General features: G+C 37.9%; 1 protein-coding gene across 2 annotated transcripts in view; it reads left to right on the forward strand.

Annotated features, from left to right (window-relative positions):
* Malrd1 (MAM and LDL receptor class A domain containing 1) overlaps nt 1-20,828 on the forward strand; it is a 724,504-nt gene that overhangs the window by 15,408 nt on the left and 688,268 nt on the right. For both annotated transcript variants that reach the window (XM_087589615.1, NM_001287618.3), the window contains 1 exon segment: nt 14,203-14,343. In XM_087589615.1, the coding sequence (XP_087445741.1) occupies nt 14,203-14,343 (141 nt within the window).

Here is a 20,828-nt window from a genome sequence, read left to right on the forward strand (position 1 = left end):
GATACACTGCATCTTCCGGCAGTGACCAGTTCCCCTGTTCAGTGCTAGTGTTTCTTTTTAGTACAACAATGTATTTATGGTTCTTGAGCTCAGCTCCCCTTTGCTTTCTGTCAGTAAACTAGAAGTGCTTGGCTCATCATAAGGCCTAACATGGTTCCTACAGTCTGTACCACCTAGGAATCTGTCCCATCTGCAGACACAAAACCCAGACACTAATGATGATGTCAAGAAGTGCTTGATCACAGGAACCAGGTATAGCTGTCCCCTGAGTGGCTCTGCCAAAGTCTGACCAATACAGATGTGAATGCTCGCAGCCAATCAATAGAGTAGTTAGGGGAATGACTGAAGGAGCTGAAGAGGTTTGCAACCAACAGGAAGAACAACATCATCAACCAACCAGACTCCCAAAGCTCCCACGGACTAAGCCACCAACCAAAGAGTACACATGGAGGGAATTCATGGCTCCAGCTGCAGATATATCAGAGGATGGCCTTATCTAGCATCAATGGGAGGGGAGACCCTTGGTCCTATGGAGGCTGGAGGACCCAGCATAGGGGAATGCTAGGGTGGTGAGGTAGGAGAGGATGGGTGGGTGGGTGGAGAACATCCTCATAGAGGCAAGGGGATGAGAATGGGGTAGGGGCGTTGCAGGGGGAAACCAAGAAGGGAGATAACATTTGAAATGTAAATAAATAAAATGACCAATAAAAAAATCAAAGTAAAAACAAGGCCAAGTTTTTTTCTCTTCCCAAATCTGAACTTCCAATTAACCTCCATTTTGTTCCCATCTCTCATGGCTTTGCTCCCAACTGAATTCTTTTCCAAATCTAATCATGTGACATTAAATCTACACATACATCCTCTATGCCTTCATTTGCTATTTATAGATGCCAATAATATTCATGTAATCATATTTGAACAATGCTTATTTCTTCTTACATTTCTACTATAATAGTTCTAACTTTCCTAGAACCAATGACCAGAGCAGGGCAATAGTAGGCGATAAATAAAATAAAAGGATCGTGGCTAAGTTTTCAAAATTTACTGCTAATACCATCTTCTCTGGATTTTCTCAGAAAGTCTTGTGAGAGTCAGGTGATGGGCTGCAAGAATGGATTCTACCTTCATTGTCTTTTAGAGGATCGTGAAGAACTTCAGCATATAAATGCAATTCCGATTGTGTGTGCAATAGGATGAAGAAACTTTCTGGAGAGAGGTCTTAGTAGACATAAATGATAGACTCTGGGGGTCTGGATGGTCATTTGGTGAGAAAGCACATTATTTTTTAAGTTGTTTATTTTTCATTTATGTGTATAAATGTTTTGCCAGTATGCGTGTGTCTATGGGCACCACGTGGATGCTTGGTGCCAGAGGAAACTTAAGGAGGACATCAGAGCCCCTGAAACTGGACTTACAGAAGGTTGTAATCCACCCATCCCCCACCTCCAAGGCACTGGCAACTGAACCTGAGTCCTCTGCAAGAGCAGCGAGTGCTATAACCGCTGAGCCACTTCACCAGCTCCAAGGCTCTCCGTCTCTGTCTCTGTCTCTCTGTCTCTGTCTCTGTCTCTGTCTCTGTCTCTCTCTCTCTCTCTCTCTTTGTATGTGTGTGTGTGTGTGTCTATGTGTCTGTGTGTGAACTAGTGACAGTGAAACTAAGCCAGTAATTACTCCAGTCATCACATGTATAGCCCTGGAGCACATTGGAATATGGAATACAGTGATTTGGCAGAACCACATCATGAAAATATTTATTTGGCTTCACTGAATGACATAAAAAGAATCATTTCCTTAATTTTGAAAGTTGGAATTAAGGTCTATATTTGTAGGCAAGCCAAAAGCATCACTCTTAAGGTACAGAAAATATTCAACTGATCTTCATTGTTGGATCTCACAAGTTCAAATAACCAGAGACAATTGTAAGATTTTTTTTGATTGGTTTGTTTGGGTTTTCTTTGTTTTGTTTTGAGACAAAAGGTCTCAGTGTAACATCCCTAGCTGTCTTGGAATTCACTTTGTAAATCAGACTGGCCTCAAACTGACAGCCATCTATCTACCTGTGCCTCCTGAGTGCTGGGATTAATGGTGTGTGCCAGCGCTGCACGGCAGTGTTGCAGTTTTTAGATTCATAGAGTTTCTCTAAAAATATCTAAAAGATTCATAGAAAACACTTAAAATTTACTTATTATTTGACTATATATTATTCAAACTTAAAAACATAATTTCATGCAACCAATTTTGCAATTCCATAAAAATAACAAAATTAAATATCTTTTGTATTTCTCACAGTGCACAGAATCACTAGTGCCAGTCAGACTTAATATATCTCACAGTCCTTTGGATTTTTGGAGTGATAATACTTCTAAATATATTATCACAGAGAATGATCTCATTAGTAACTTGGCTCCTATTATCAATGTGAAGGGAGTAGTATCTAAGTTCAGAAGGCTGAATATATAGACAATTAATGACAGCCTGAAACCTAAACGAGAGTTCTGACTCATATTATGTTTTAAACAGGAGTATCTCTGTCTATTAGAATGCTATTTGAATTTCATATATCAGTAAACTTTAGAGGATATTATCAAACAGCAAATTTTCTAAACAAAATCACCCACTAGTTATAGCTGCTAGAATATGTGCATAAATTTTTCTTAACCTATGTTTTACATAAAATCCAAGTCAATTTTCTTTATATGTGACTTATTTTTCTCCCAAATAATTTCAGAGTTGTTATGTATAAATTGCATAAACTGTAGGATGTTTCTGTTATGGTAAATTTGAAGTGAAAATGACAAATGGCTGTGGATAGGTCCTAAAAATGAACAGACATCTAAGAATTATAAATGGATAGAACAATCACTTTGTCTTAGTTACTGTTTTATTGCTGTGTGGACACAGCATGACCCAGACAACTTGTGCAAGCAAGTATTTAATTGACAGTTTGCTTATAATTTCAGCGGGTGAGTCTATCATGACTATGGTAGGAACAGAGTGGCAAGCAGGCTAGCATGGTGCTACAGTAGTAGCTGAGAGCTTACATCTCAGTGGTAAATTAGAGGCAGAGAGAGAGAGAGAGAGAGAGAGAGAGAGAGAGAGAGAGAGCGAGAGAGGGAGAGGGAGAGGGAAAGGGAGGGAAGGAGGGAAAGAAAGATGGAGGGAGGGAGGGAGAGAGAGAGAGAGAGGGAGAGAGAGAGAGAGACAGACAGACAGACACAGAGACAGAGACAGACAGACTAGTTCTGGCATGGTCCTTTAAAGCCTCACAGCCCACTTCAAGTGGCACATATTCTCCAAGGCCGCATCTCCTAATCCTTCTCAAAAATTTCCATACATTAAGGACCTAGTATTCAAACACATGAGCTTTTGCGGGCCCATTTCATCCAAACCATCACATTCTACTCTGCGGGCCCCATATACTTGTTGAACATGTATTAACCCAGTATCAAAAGTCCCCATTTTCTTCCAGTTTCAAGACTATTAAAAAGTCCAAACTCCAAGTCTTTGCTGAGGCTCAAGGCAATTTCTTAATTGTAACTCTATGTAAAATAAAAATGTATGTCACAGTGGCATAGAATGTGTATTACCATTTTGAATGGGAGAAAAGGAAGCACAGTCAGGAAACAGTTAAACCAATCCTGGTACAAAATCCATCAGAGCAAACTTAAAATATTTAGCTTTAAATATGATGTCAAAGAACTTAAGTGGACCTTTGGATCTCCCATTTTCTTCCCTGTTGACTAAGCTTTGTTGACCCTTTCCTCTCCTGGCTTAGTTCCACTGCCTGTTTGCAGTTCTCTTCAGCAGACATCCTATGCTTTGACGTCTCCAACATCTTGGGGTCTCTAACAAAATCCAGGTTTCTCCTTCACAAATTCATCCTATAATCTCTCTAGTTTTCTATGAATGCCTCCATGTCACTTTTCCTCAGTGGCTTTCCTTAACCATGGAGGAAGATTCAACAACCCTTCTACTCTTGTATCTTGCATAACCCTTACGTCAGAAGTATGTGTTCAGTGCCACCAAGTTCTGCTTGTTTCAGCTGGAACCTGACTTCCTTATTGAATTGAGTTTACCCGACTTTCCTTTGTAGTTTATTTGTGGGCATTATCCTTTTTTAGGTTGAAGGATTAGCTAGGTGGGATCTTGCCTGCTGACAGCACACTGTTTATTGCAAGCCTTTCCTTAAACTAATTTTCTTGAGCATAGGATTTGGTTTTAATAACGAATAACCATGTGACAACATTGACATTAGGATATCTTGAAATTTCTCTGCCAATGACTTTAGTTCAAAACCCTTCACAGTGTTTTTGGAGAAGGGCAGGAAGCCGACATATTCTGTGCCAAAATATAAGAGTGGTCCCTACTGCAGTTGTTAACACTGCTCCCCTCTGAAACTTCTTGAGTTGTGCCCCCATAGTCCACATTAGACTTAGTGTTACTATTTTCTAGTCTTTTAGGACCTCCTGTTAAGCCAACTGATTTTGTAGAGCAAAACACAAAAGTACTACACACTCTATAAGACAGCATCTTCAGGCCTGTCACAACAATATTGGTACTACTGGCACCAGATTCTGTCTTAGTTACTATTTTATGTGAAAAGACATCAACCATATTTTCTGTGAAAAGATGCGATCCATAATTGGGGTAAAAGAAAACATTTGACTGGGGGCTTGCTTACAGTTTCATAGGATGATTCCATGAATATTAGTTGCGAGCATTGTGACAGGCATAAAAGCATGGTGCTGGAGCGGAAGCTAAGAGCTCACATCCCATGTGCAAGTTGGAGGGGGAGAGGGAGGGGCAGAGACTGGGACTGGCATTGACATCTGAATCTTCCGTGGGTCACCTGCTCTCACAAAAGCACACCTAATCCTTCTCAAATTGTTCTGATCAATAGAATCAAGCATTTAAGCATGTGAACTATCAAGGCCTGTCTGATTCAAACAACATACTTTAATTAATAACAAATATATCAATATCTATTTAATTTGGGCCCTTTGTCATAACTAAATAAATATTTCAACTCAAACTTTTTTTTATTCCTATGCTAGTTCTTCTCTTTCTTCCAAACTCTTTTTTTTCCTTGTAAGAGAGGTGAATTGAATCTTGCTTCCAAAAATCAAACTTAGAGTGCACTTAACTTGAAATGGATTATTTTCTTTTTGTAAATGTGTCTATGAGAGCCCATCTGTTATTTTGAAAACAATCTTCACAAAATTCTCCTTATGTCAAGTAGCACTCTCAAGTTCTTTCCCTTCTGGGGGACTGTTGAATGACTAGGTGTTGATCCACCAATTTGTGGATATAAATCCATCTCTTTAATATCTTTTGATAGCTAGAATTGTTTCATAGTTGTGAATTGCTTTGTTCATAATGGGCAGTAGAAATATGAAAGACATGGATGAATCATATGAACTGCGGATTAGCATTTCATATCTGAGTATGATTTGTCCAAAATTGGTTGTGCTTCTTTGAGAACACTGAAACATAAACTATTCTCAGCACATTTGAACACTGGCAGTACAATAAAATCTTTCCCAGAGAGAAAATAAACCTACTCAAAATTTTAGTTTCTTTTCTTTGGTGGAATAACACAAGAGCAAAAGAAGCTGTATAATAAAAAATTAGCAAATTTGATGGGGCCAGTAGCCTGTGGGAGTTTTTTTAAGCTACTAAAATAATTCATCACACCTACATGATGTCCATCCTGTTAACAGCTTCTCTAATATTTGAAATAGATTGTAAAACTCACAATATTTTCTGTATCAGGCAAGAAACATGAATTTTTCTATTTCTTGAAAGATGCTTCTTAGAATCAGTTACTACCAGGGAGATTCACCAACTACTGGATTACTGATTGGCTGGGAGAGTGAAAACAGAAAGCTAAGTCAAAACATTACTGACTAAAGCACTAAAGAAAGGCTTTCCTTACCAGTCCCGAAGGAAAACAGGGATAAGGCTTTTTCGTTGTTGACTGGGATATCTTTAGCGTGACATGAAAAAGTGAAAATGATGTTCAGAAAGGATACATTGAACTTCGCTAAAAGTAAAAGACATTTAATTGTTGAAAGATACTACCAACAGGTTGAGAAGGCAATCCATAGAATGGGAGAAACATTTATAAATCATACATCTGGTGAAGGATTGGTATAAAGGATATAAATGAAATTACAACTCAACGGCAAAAATTCAAATATCAAAAGCAAACCAAACCACCTGTCGACTTCAATAAAAAAAATCAGTGAAGGACTTGAATAGCTGTTACTCCACAGAAGATATACAAAGCAAATAAAATTGGCCTCAGAGTCACTGATGACTAAAGCAGGATACTTCAAAACCACACTGAAATGCAGATTTAGCTCACATTCATTGGGGGCAGCTGTTATAAAAACCACAAGCAAAGTATTCTTGAAAATAAATATTGGTGGTGATTTGGAGAAACTAGAACCCATTCTTTGGTTATAGGGATGCAAACTCTTACAGATATATTGAAAATAGATGTAAATTTCTCAAAAATATAGAAGCAGAATTGCCATGTGATTGAGGAATTTCTCTATTGTATGTATGGCCAAGAGAAACAACAATGGGAAATTGAACACATAATTGTTTTCTCAAGTTCATGGCAGTGTTATATTCACCATAGTCCAAAGCTGAAAGCTACTCAGTATCATCGGACATTTGATGGTTTAAATATGATATCAGGTGTGTTTGTGCATGTGTGTGTGTGTGTGTGTGTGTGTGTGTGTGTGTGTGTCTTTGTGTGTGTATATATGTGTATGTGTGTGTACGTGTATATGTATATTTGCATGTGTGTGTATGTGTGTATGTGTGTGTGTGTGTGTTGACAATCCTATTTAACCTCTGATAAAAGGATACTCTGCCACATTATTACTTACATCAATTTTGAGGACATTCGACTACATGAAGCAAGCTAGTCATAGAAAAAATGCTATATGATTCCACACACCCTCAGTAGTCAAATTCATAGAAACAGAAAGTAGACTGAGAACTTCTGGGGACTTGGGGTGGTAAGAAGTGGGGTGGGTATGGTAGCTTGACTAGTCTAAAATGTCAGTGTTGTAATATAAAAAGCATTCTAGAATGCATGGCAAAGTTAGTTCAGTAACAAGGTAGAAAATGAACACCACAGGCTTATATGCTTAAAATGGTAAATTTTATGTAATCCACATTTTCCACAATACATACTCAATGAAAATCATGATTGTGTTTCCTAGAACTTTTAGGAAGAGAACACTGAACTTTCCTGACTTGGGTCTAGGAAACCTGTGAGGTGTGATTTGCTTCTGATGTTTCTATCTTATCTCTCTCTTTCTTACATTGTGCCCTGACTAAGGACATTATATTTTTATTATTTACCCAGATCTACCCTTTTCTGAATTCAAATTGAGTTCTGAGTTTTCTCACTCTCCTTATGTTTGTCACAATTAAAAGCTTACTGTTTCCAATTTTCTCAGAAGTGTGATTGATGCCAGCTTTGATAATTTGATATATTTTTATTATGATGTAAAAGGTCCACTCTGTGAGAGATCTTCAGAAATTAGTGATCGGATATAGCATCATGGATGCTGGTTCATAAGATAATTGTGGTTTCTGAGAAACCTTTCGCAACACAATATAGAATCATGTTCGCTCTTTTTACTAGTGTAGGTCTGGCTTTTGGGGTCATAAAAGTACAAGCAAAAAGATCAGTTTCATAAGTTGAAAAGAACACACAAGAATTCTACAGAAATGCCCACATACTTCATTGTTCATTACATTGTCCAAATGTGATTAAATCCACACAACGTATTGGTAGCTGTATTAGCAGCAGGCTTCAGAGTGACAGCTTTTATTATAGCAAATAGTTTCAGACTCGAATGCCAAGTCACATATTGAATTAGGAAACCAAACAGCCGCAATTTTATGAAATTTACAAAAATGGCTTAAAATGTGCAATTCTATACTGGTGGGAAAATGAATACTTATGAAAAATTTGGATGCCTTTGAATAATCTAGCAGCTCATGATTGCTTTTTCAAACAAAATTAGTTGAAAATCCGTGCTGATTAGATTCATTTTTATAACAAAAAGAACCCCCTTAGAGATTATTCAGAGGGAAAAGATGTTTTAGCAATTTTCTATAGTTTTTAAAATTTCATCATTACCTCTGTATGAAAAAAGAACAAAGAACTTTGCAAATAGAACATCAACTTAGCAATTGTCTTGAAGGTAATACCTTGGCATTAAACCAGTGTTTGTCACCTTTGTGAGAATGTGTGCACATTTATACATATGAGTGCTGAAATTTGGAGATTAAAGAAGTTTTTAATTATGAAGCATTGTAAAATTGTTAGAAACCAAAACAAAATTTGAAAAATGGAAAATTTATGCAAATACATGCAGAGTCGAGTGATGGCACACAATTTTGTGCTGCTTAATGACAAGGGTATGTTGTGAGAAATGTACTGTTAGATGATTTTAGCGTTCTGTAACTATAATAGCATATAGTTTCATAAACCAATATATTATAGTCTGCTGTCCATGTATAATGTGACTGACAATTAGCCCTCAGTTCCCCCTGTGCATTTATACAACTGACAGTATAATTTAGCTCAGTGTTTGTACCTAAATATTTCAAAGGGCTTATAAACTATGTTTAACTTTGCACAACTCATAGACTAAAATATTTTTTGCTTTTGGATAGAATAGTATCAACTATCTGTGAAAGAGGGTCTCCTTAAGTTGCCTAGAATTAGTGATCTTTTATTCTATCATGGGACAGGAAGGACACAAATTAGACCTCAGAGTAGGGTTTTAAGAACTGAAAGTAACAAGACAGCATTCCAGTCCGGACCTATCACTCAATAGTTGTCCTAATTTATCAAAGTCGCTTAATGTCTAGAAGACATCACCTCAGATTCCTCTTCTTTAAAATGGAAAAAAGATGCCGGTTTCCTGAGGCTGCTGAGGACATCAACTACTGTGGGAGGACGATTAGTGTAAAACGCTGAAGATTCCTTCTACTATAACAGAACACTACTCTTTAGCAAAGTCTTTCAAAATAAGGCAGCTCGAGTAAAGGTAGTAACACACAGCATTGGTACAAGATATTCTTCAGTATTACCTTTTCATTCTCATAAGAGATATCAAGAGAATGCACCATGTACACAGCTATGACTAAATCATATTTTCATCTGAAAGTGATTAAATGAAAATTATGTCAGTTTTTCATTCAGTTGTTAGGCATCATCTGAAAACCTGCAAGCGTGTGTTCTAGTGCAACAAGAGAAGAATGGTGCTCAGCAAAGAGCAGCGGTCGTACTGAAAAGGCCTGTTACCCAGTTAAGACTGTTTGCAGGTACTAGTTTAAGGGTAAGCATCGCTGTGAAGCTTATAGCCTGGGAAGGGGTTATTTGCATTTGAGAACTTTAACTCTTAGGACATGCTACTTCCTGACATTGCATAGTAAAATAAAGAATTGACACCTGCGGATCCCAGTCCGCAGCAGCTCTCTGCTCCCAAACCGCGTGGGAGAGAGACCTCACCGCCTGATCAGGTGGGCACTCCTGAGGCTGCAGAGCGGAGGAGACCACCAACACTGCCCACCCCTGCCCACATCCCTGGCCCAAGAGGCAACTGTATAAGGCATCTGGGTTCCCGTAGGGGAGGGCCCAGGAGCGGCAGGACCCCTGCGCCTGAGACACCGCCGGAACCTGAAGGAAACAGACCGGATAAACAGTTCTCTGCACCCAAATCCCGTGGGAGGGAGAGCTGAACCTTCAGAGAGGCAGACACGCCTGGGAAACCAGAAGACACTGCACTCTGCACACATCCAGACGCCAGAGGAAAACACCAAACGCCATCTGGAACCCTGGTGCACGGAGGCTCCCAGAAAGAGCGGCGCAGATCTTCCCGGTTGCTGCCGCTGCGGAGAGGACTTAGGCAGTACCCCACGAGCAAACTTGAGCCTTGGAACCGCAGGTAGGACCAACTTTTCCCCTGCAAGAAACCTGCCTGGTGAACTCAAGACACAGGCCCACAGGAAAGCTGAAGACCTGTAGAGAGGAAAAACTACACGCCCGAAAGCAGAACACTCTGTCCCCATAACTGGCTGAAAGAAAACAGGAAAACAGGTCTACAGCACTCCTGACACACAGGCTTATAGGACAGTTTAGCCACGGTCAGAAATAGCAGAACAAAGTAACACTAGAGATAATCTGATGGCGAGAGGCAAGCGCAGGAACCCAAGCAACAGAAACCAAGACTACATGGCATCATCGGAGCCCAATTCTCCCACCAAAGCAAACACGGAATATCCAAACACACCAGAAAAGCAAGATCTAGTTTCAAAATCATATTTGATCATGATGCTGGAGGGCTTCAAGAAAGACATAAAGAACTCCCTTAGAGAACAAGTAGAAGCCTACAGAGAGGAATTGCAAAAATCCCTGAAAGAATTCCAGGAAAACACAATCAAACAGTTGAAGGAATTAAAAATGGAAATAGAAGCAATCAAGAAAGAACACATGGAAACAACCCTGGACATAGAAAATCAAAAGAAAAGACAAGGAGCTGTAGATACAAGCTTCACCAACAGAATACAAGAGATGGAAGAGAGAATCTCGGGAGCAGAAGATTCCATAGAAATCATTGACTCAACTGTCAAAGATAATGTAAAGCAGAAAAAGCTACTGGTCCAAAACATACAGGAAATCCAGGACTCAATGAGAAGATCAAACCTAAGGATAATAGGTATAGAAGAGAGTGAAGACTCCCAGCTCAAAGGACCAGTAAATATCTTCAACAAAATCATAGAAGAAAACTTCCCTAACCTAAAAAAAGAGATACCCATAGGCATACAAGAAGCCTACAGAACTCCAAATAGATTGGACCAGAAAAGAAACACCTCGTGTCACATAATTGTCAAAACACCAAATGCACAAAATAAAGAAAGAATATTAAAAGCAGTAAGGGAAAAAGGTCAAGTAACATATAAAGGCAGACCTATCAGAATCACACCAGACTTTTCGCCAGAAACTATGAAGGCCAGAAGATCCTGGACAGATGTCATACAGACCCTAAGAGAACACAAATGCCAGCCCAGGTTACTGTATCCTGCAAAACTCTCAATTAAAATAGATGGAAAAACCAAGATATTCCATGACAAAACCAAATTTAGACAATATCTTTCTACAAATCCAGCACTACAAAGGATAATAAAGGGTAAAGCCCAACATAAGGAGGCAAGCTATACCCTAGAAGAAGCAAGAAACTAATCATCTTGGCAACAAAACAATGAGAAGAAAAGCACACAAACATAACCTCACATCCAAATATGAATATAACAGGAAGCAATAATCACTATTCCTTAATATCTCTCAACATCAATGGCCTCAACTCCCCAATAAAAAGACATAGATTAACAAACTGGATATGCAATGAGGACCCTGCATTCTGCTGCCTACAGGAAACACACCTCAGAGACAAAGACAGACACTACCTCAGAGTGAAAGGCTGGAAAACAACTTTCCAAGCAAATGGTCAGAAGAAGCAAGCTGGAGTAGCCATTCTAATATCAAATAAAATCAATTTTCAATTAAAAGTCATCAAAAAAGATAAGGAAGGACACTTCATATTCAGAAAGGAAAAATCCACCAAGATGAACTCTCAATCCTCACCTTCGGTTGGTTTATATACAAGTGTGCAATTTCTAGGCTTGAAAGTAAAATGATGCTATCTGGTGCTGGATAGAGGAGCCTTATTTTTTATTATGGCAGCTTGCTATTTTTGTAACATGGTGATTTGGTTGAACACAATAAAGTACAGTAGTAACTGATCTCCCCTTCTTCCTGGATGAGTGAGGAGATGATTAAATGTTGATGTCAGCATCCTTGAGCATATTCAGATGAGCTTCTGCTTCTGTTGAAAAGGATGCTGTGTTTGATTGTGGTCCGAAGCTTTGAAGCACTACTTGGCATCTCCTTCCTTGGAGGTCTCACTGTTTAAACATAACAGATTTGATAGCTTGTTGGTAAGGTGAGGTCCAGCTTGTCTCCACCAGGTCATCTTCATGTGAATCCGGTGGTTATACGGTTTTGTTCTAGGGATATTTCATTTTTTTAATAACGGTTTTAGCTGACATTCATGGAGAGAATGAATCCTTAGAACTGTGCCACTAGTGAAAGGAAATCCTGTCTAGAGTATGTTTCTTTACAAAGCTGTGTCACACCATCCTTAGGGCCCTCTGCTGGAAAAGTAGAATCAAGTCTCAAATAATGCCTTTTAAATTGTATCCTCTAGTATTATAGATGTAGGACAGTACTGTATCATACCTCTGTGGATGTAAAATAGCTTGTACCTGCTTTATGATACGTAGTAGTGACCGTGCTTTATCAGAGCTGTTTTTAATGATGTTGCTCAGAATGTTTTCTTTCCAGATGATGATTGAGAAGCTAATTTAAAAAAAAATGGTGCCAGGTACCACAAGAGTAACAGAACTGTGCTGTTTTCTCGGGTTTTGTTTTTTTACTTTTTTTTTTAAATGGAGTGTGCTGGATGTCTCTACAGTTTTGTTCAGATGACTGCAGAACCTGGAAAAGCTGTTGCTGCTGTTGATGCATAACACACTGCTATTATTGGTCTTTTATATAAATATAAATATATATATATATATATACAGATATATAATTTGAATTTTTTGAAACTTTAGCTGTGCTGTCAACTTTGTAAAAAAGTATCCCCATTTACTGTGTTGAGTTGGCACTGTACAGAAATTAACAGCCATATTGGTCTAGAAATGTTGAACTTAAGTTTTTTCCATTTGTACAGGGGTAACACACTGTATTAAATATGTAAGGTCTTATCTACGTGGGTTTGATTACAAAAACTAATAAAGTATTCTCTAAATTTAAAAAAAAAGAATAGTGGCCTACACATTTTTGTAAAAACACACACACGCACACACACACACACACACACACACACACACACACACACACACACACACGTCTTTAATCCTTCTGTTTCTCCCAAGTTTCTCCAATCAGTTCTATGTGAATGGGAAGGGGCCCAGGCAGGCCTCTGCCATGATAAAAACATGAATGTTTACCGCAATGCTGGGATTCAACCAAGAAGCCATATGCTTTGTTCTAAAGATACAAACCAGAGACAGTTGACTTTCAATTATGGCTCTTTTGAAACATGAAATACTGCTATTATCAGGTGGCAGGCAAATCCATACTCAGATGAGGATGTAAACGTCATAGTAACCCTTACATTTCATGGTACTCCACGTTGTAAAATATCATTGTGTGTCTAAGGTACTAGAGCCTCACAGTAGTAGTTTGAGGGAGACAAGGTTAGTTGTTGATGTTCCTTTTTCTTTACTACATTGTGGACTTATTTTTAATTAATTGATTCATGTGCTTTATAACCCAATAGCAGCCCTTTCTTTCCTTCCACTAGCCCCACACAAGTTTCTCCCCATTCTACCTTCTCCTTTTCTTTTGAAAATAACAGGGAGGACCCAAGCAAGGATGGTTGAATCTTTCTCAGAAGGAGAAACAAAATAGATACTAGTGGTTGATGGAGGAAACTGGGTGGAAGACGGGAGGGGAGAAGACGGGAAGGTGGAAATCATATGTAGGGAAAACAGGGGAAAGAGCTAGGAGAGCTGCAGGTGGACCATGCCAGAGACTTGGGATGGGGTAGGCCCCAGATGGTCTCTGGGGGTGATTCTAGCTGAAACTCCCAGCAGCTGGGGGTACGAATCCTGAAGTAGCCACTTCCTATAACAGTACTCCCAAACAAAGGACAAGGACAGAAAGCCACTCCCAAAACCTTTGACCCAAAATGTTTTCTGCATGTAAGATGGGCAGGGCTGTTGATGTTCTAATTTTATGAGAGAAGGTAAAATAAAATTTCCTGTGGTTGAGGGGTTTGGTTAAGTCACTCAGTTAATGGGGACTCATATTCACAGAATATCTATCCCAAGGCCCCTGGCTCAGTAAGATATTGTTTTCCTTTGAGAGCACAGTGTTTTGTACATTGGTTATTTAATAGAAGGTCCCATGCAAAAAGAGTTGCATTACAGTAGTGAAACATAGTCCTTTTCTGTTAGCCTTTCTTATTTTGAATCTGGTGCGTTCTTTAGCTCACAGAGAAAGAAGATGTAAAAAGTAACTTCTCTATTGCCCCTTAGGCTGCAGTTACGGGAGATGCAACTTTGAGGATGGTCTCTGCAGCATGATACAGGACCAGACCCTACTACCTGGTTGGACAAGGAGAAGCGGGGTGAAAAGTGCTTCACCTCCATTTTGGGATCACAATGGCAACATATCTGGTAAATGCTGTGGACTCTTTTTTCAGTTATGTAATATGTTTCATAATATATTTCATAGACTACACCATCATTTTGTCAAGTAATCCATGTTTCCTTTACCTAATATGATATGTCCAATTCTACCCATGTTCCTGAATATGGGATGATTTTTTTACCTTATGGCCAAATAAAAGTCTACTGTGCATATATGGCACATTTAAAATTAATTTACCGATTTCTGGGTGCTCATGCCCATTTTATGGTCTGCCTATGGTTAACAGTGCTTCAGTAAGCAAATGTTTAAGAATCTACAGATATTTTGATTCTATTCCTTTGAGTGTATTCCTGAGTTGCATAGCATTCCTGCATAAATATATCAGTTATACGTTAACTTTCTCTGAACACTCATACTCCTTTCCATAATAAACCGATTAATTTATATTGTCAAACATACTATTAAGATTAATTTTTGTATTGGGTTAACCCTTATTTTGTCCCATGCAATTGATTAGAGATGTAACAACTTTACTCGTATTTTTACATGAAACATATGTTATTATTTAGTCCCATAAAGTACTTCTGATTCTAAATGTAGCATAAAATGTTTTTCATGTCTGAACTCCTGGCACTACAATATGTCTATTTTACTAACATTTGGGATGATGAAAGCTCTTTGGACTCTTTAGGGAAATTATGATTCTAAATATGCAATACCACACAGATTCGATGGTTGAATGTCTTTACTGTTGGTGGGACAAATTTCAACTCTGCCAAGTCACACTTGCCTAGTCAGAATTACTAGAAAGATCCCTGAACTGCTTCCTAGCTCTTTGGGTATCACTGGGTGTTGGACTTCCATTCAATCCTTATTCAGTACCAAAAGAACTTTTTTTCATTCAATATTGTGTGTTTAACTTACATTAAGTAACCAAGGGATTGGCTTACTTTAGAATTGACAAAATTCAACTCCATACACGCCTTCAACTAGTTTGTTTCCAAATAATATGAAACAAGTTAACACATTGGCTTGGGTAAATAAAACTTTTCTTTAAAAAGAAATCGGTGATACTTTCCTTAATGAACACAATGAAATATCCAGGTATGGGTATTACCATGGAAATCATCTAAGCCAAGCACAATACTTAAGGCTCATGTAAACACAAATAGCAGGCTTGCTAGTTTTCTGAACTATCCCTAGTTTTCTGAACTTTAAGAGCAGAAATGATGATGCTAGGTTCACAAAATTAATTCAAGAGTAGGATGGATCTACAAGCTAAGGGACAAATTTTTGTTAAAGTTCATCATAGACTGGTACTCAAAATTAGCTGATATTCCCATTTCTAAATGATGTTATTGTTATTAGCAAGACACAATTTCATATGTTTTGACTATGAAGCAAAAATACTTTTGTTTAGAATTGTTAATAATTGTTAGGAACGAACTAACTTCATTGGAACAAAGAGCCAGTTTCACAAATAAGACCAACCGCCCCTACAATCCTGCAATACAGTGAGGTCGTCTGGGGTTGAGTCATGGCGTATGTTGATGCTGACCAACTTGGCTGCTGATAATTTTGTATTATAAATTATTTATTTGGTTCTGTTCCCTTACTCTTCATTGTTCTCAGGGTCTCTCATGTGTGTGTTAGTTCCTCCCACTTTAGTCACACTCAAAGTGGCTCCTCTTTCTCTGAAGAGTGAATTGTTTACTCTTACACTATCCCAGTGTCTGTCTTGCGCTAGGTAACCTGAGATGCTTTAAATTTGGGTTGCTATCTCTCTCTTTAAAAAAAAATGACTTCTTTTTGTTTCTCCCCCCCATCCTCCAGCCTGATCCTAGAGTTAATGTTTTTATAGTCTAATAGAAGAGATAAAAGAGAGTTTATTTGTAAATGATGCTTTTAAATGCATCATATGAGTTGGTTTAAATCAACTGGAGCAGGAGCTGAGGCTGTCCCCTAACTAGACTGCCTTGTCTAGCTACCATAGGAGAAAATGTGCCTAGTTCTATGGGTATTGATTTGCTAAGGCAGGGTGATGTCTGTGAGAGGCCTCCCCTTTTCAGAGCCTTTTCTGAAGAGAAAGGGAAGACAGCAAGATGGTGGCATATTTGGTGAGAAGTGGGGGTAGAAGGAGAAGGAGGAAGGGGAAGCTATGATTTAGATATAAAGCAAAGAAATTAATTTTAAAAATTCTGGGGATTCAGAGGATATAGAATCTTGGCACTGTCCATCAGCTGGCTGTACAGGCTCAGCACTTTGCATTTTAAAATGAGATGATGATTCTACAAGAAACCCAGGCAAAAGAGCCTTGTTATCCTCTGGCATAATGGACTGATCATCCTAATAGTAGTTGTGAATCATTCATAAATACAATTAATATTAAATTGTGAATAATCCCTAGTAGTAATTTTAAGAAAAGAATTATTCTGACTTTAGATATAAGTCCTTGAAAATATTTATTAAAAATAATCTTAGGATCTTGACTCCATTTCAGAATCCTTGGTTCATAAGTATTAATGACATTTTTGATTAACTTATTCTTGAAATAATTTGCCAGTGCTTCAAAATAAGATTTTCATCATGCATTCAATGCCTGGAGGTATTAGCATTGAGCTTGAAAATCTATTAGGGTATTAAAATATCACTCTAGCCAGTATTTGAAATCCAATAAGGTTCAGGATCTTAGAAATATAGTGTTTATTTTTAAAAGCATACAGTACTATATTTTGATAAAGTAGTATCACTATCAGAAATTCAAATACATCTTTGAAATGACAATATGACTTTACAAAAGAACAAGCATAGAGTTGTAAGAGTCTGAGAGGATCAAGAAGTTTAATGTGAGACGGTGTCTTCTAGCAACAACAGAAACTATAAATTCTCACCAATAGGAGTGCTTAAGTATAATTTCAACAAATACAAAAACAGTAGGCATTCTACAGTGGACAAGAAAAGCCCGCAGGCCTCTAACCTACATAAAGAACTACATGCAACTTAGGAATGCTGCTAGTGGGAGAAATAGTCTTTCCCAAGGAAGAACACACCAACGACCACCCAATACCAAGAGATCATCCCTGAAAACATGCATACAGGTAACATTACATAGACTCAGTTATACTTAGAAATAAACACACACATACACATACACACACGTGCACACACACATATACATATGAATATAACATCAATTAATGGGGAAAAGTTATATTTAGAAATATATATTCATATTTATTATTCATATATATGTATGTGAATGTTACAAAAATAATGGGGAAAAAGTTCATGAATATAAAGGAGTGGTATGTGGGATGTTTGGAGGGAAGAAAGCAAAGGGGAGTTGATGCAATTATATTATAATTTCAAAAATAAAAATGTTCAAGAGAGTTTCAGTGAATTAAGGAATTGGATAGCTTTTCAGAGGTAGAATCCAGGACCTGGAGAGACGGCTCTACAGTCAGGAGGGCTCTTGCTTTAACAGAAGGTCTGAAATGCTGTCCTTGCACCCCCACTGGGCAGCTCACAGTCACCTATTATCTACCCCAAGGGATCTGATGCACTATTTTGGTTTTCACATATAATATACACAGGCGCAAATGAAGATAAATATATATGTATATACATAAAGCTTTAAAAATAAATTTAAAAATGCATAATCCAGTACAAATCAAAATGGACCAGTTAGCAAAATAAAAAACATTAATCTTTAGTTCTAATATTTTCATTCCTGTCACAGATTATGGTTCTCTTCTTTGGGAATGCCTTCATATGGTGATTTAGATACCTTGTTACCTTGCTCAATTCTTACATGAGATAGATCCATAGACAATGAAACAGGTTTATTATTAAACAACAGTTTAGTATTTATATATTTTTGTAGACGGCATATGTATTACATCCATTATCTATCTATCTATCTATATATAGATATATGTATATACACACATACATACATATATATATATATGGGTACATATATATATGGGTATATATGGGGATATATATCCATATATATATCCATAATATTATATATATATATATACACAATGCCAACAGGTAGTAATGTTTGTTTTAAATAATACTAAAATAATTCTTATATTTGCCATCTAAAGTGTTTCTACTCCCTTCTAAGTCCCTGAATGTAACATTTCTTTTAAGTTGATAAATTTTATTTAGTATGACAGGTAAGGTACCTCTGCTGGTGACAAGTTGTTGTTTTTTTCTTTTATTTTGACTTAATTATGGATATATTGTTAGTGCATTTCTAATTTTTAATACTCTAAATGTATTTTAGTGCAATAAATATGTTCTTCACTTCTGTTTTCTATGTTGAAATTCACATATCTTAATAACTTCTTTTGTTATTAATGCCGTTTGATTTTGTGCACGAGCTTCTAAAATTTTATCTAATGTCTACCAATCTTGCTCCTTTGATAAGAAATGACTTCTTTCAGGAGCTTCGTAGAGCATTCACTGATGATTTTTGCTGATCCGCTTATGCCCTGTTCTTTCTCCCTTTTCCTAACTGTGTTTCTGTCATAAACACAGTGAGTAAACACACAGCATTGCCAGATGACAATGTTTTCTTCTTGCATCTAAATTGAATGCATTCCAAAAGTCTAACTTCAGTTTTGTGATTGTTTTTATTGTTGTCTTCAATGTATTGATAAAACCACATAATTTTAAAATCACATATGTTTGAATGATAAACTTAGTCCCATATTGTCTTTTTTTTTATCTCACTTTGTTTAAATAGACAACAGATTTTAGTTACTTTAGTTGATAGTATGTTCTAGGTTAGTGCATATCCCTGAATTGCTAAATAACTACATATATAAATATATCATGTATCTTGGATATTCTGTACTTTTTTTAAGCTAACATCCACTTATTAGTGAGTACATACCATGCATGCCCTGGGCATTAGAAATAATAGTAAAGAAACTCTAGACTTGGTATTCTCATAATTTACAGAATATATTATGATTTTCTTTTTACTTTCAAAACTCTATTTTTCTGTTAAATGGTATTATTTTTAAGTTTTTACTTAATTTTTATTTTACACTCCAGAGTTTTTACAAAATTTATTTATTTATTATATATAAATACACTGTACTGTCTTCAGACACACCAGAAGAGGACATCAGATCTTATTTACAGATTGTTGTGAGCCACCATGTGGTCACTGGGATTTGAACTCAGGACCTCTGGAAGAGCAGTTAGTGTTCTTAACCACTGAACCATCTTTCTAGCCCTACACTCCAGATTTTATCCCCTTCCTGGTCCACCCTCTGATTGTTCCACATCCCATACCTCTTCTCACTCTCCACAAGGATGTCATCACCCACACATCCCACCCTACCAGACCTCCCCACTCCCTGAGGTCTCCAGTCTCTTGAGGGTTAGGTGCATTTTCTCTGATTGAACCCAGACCCAGAAGTCCTCTGCCGCATATGTGTTGAGAGTCTCATATTAGCTGGTGTATGCTACCTGGTTGGTGGTCCAGTTTCTGAGAGATCTTGGGGGTCCAAGTTAATTGAGACTGCTGGTCTTCCTATAGGTTCACCCTGCTCCTCAGCTTCTCCAGTTTTTCCCTAATTCAACCACAGATATCAGCAGCTTCTTTCCATTGGTTTGGTACAAATATCTGCATCTGACTCTGTCAGCTGCTTGTTGGGTCTTTCGGAGGGCAGTCACGATAGGCCTCATTTTGTGAGCATTCCATAGCCTTAGTAACAATGTCAGGCCTCGGGGCCTCCCCTTGAGCTGGATTCCACTTTGGGCCTGTCACTGAACTTCCTTTTCCTCAGGCTCTTCTCCATGCTTGTCCCTGCAGTTCCTTCAGATGGGAACAATTATGGGTCAGAGTTTTTGACTATGAGATGGTAATCCCACCCCTCACTTGTTGCCCTGTCTTTCTGCTGGAGCTGGGCTCTACAAATTCCCGCTCCCCACTGTAAAGCATTTCATCTAAGGTCCCTCCCTTTGAGTCCTGGTACATCCTGGAGCATCCCCCTACCTCCTACTTCCCAAGGTCGCTTGTTTCCATTCTTTCTGCTGACTTCAGTCTGTTTCCCCCACCCAATACCAGATCATGTTCTCCTCTTCCCCTCCCTGTCTCTTTTCCCACTCAGGTTCCTCCCTCTGCGCCCCCCCCCCCATGATTGCTTTCTTCTGCTTCCCAAGTGGGACTGAGGCATCCTCACTTGGGCCCTTAAGCTTGTTAACCTTTTAGAGTTCTGTGGATTGTATCATGGATATTCTGTACATCTTTTAGCTAATATCCACTTATTAGTGAGTACATTTCATGCATGTCCTTTTGGACCTGAGTTACCTCACTCAGGATGATATATTGTGAATTTTTAAGCTGATGAATAACTTACACAGATGCAAATCACCACACTGTCATTCTTCTTGTGGGCAGCAATTTAAATAATATTTTAATACATTTTTCCCTAGTGCCTAGAACTGTTTCCTCCACAAGGAGATTGGAATTTTAGCCAAATGA

This window comes from Rattus norvegicus, chromosome 17, assembly GCF_021556685.1.
Source record: "Rattus norvegicus strain SHRSP/BbbUtx chromosome 17, alternate assembly SHRSP_T2T, whole genome shotgun sequence".
In the NCBI taxonomy this organism is placed as follows: Eukaryota; Metazoa; Chordata; class Mammalia; order Rodentia; family Muridae; genus Rattus; species Rattus norvegicus.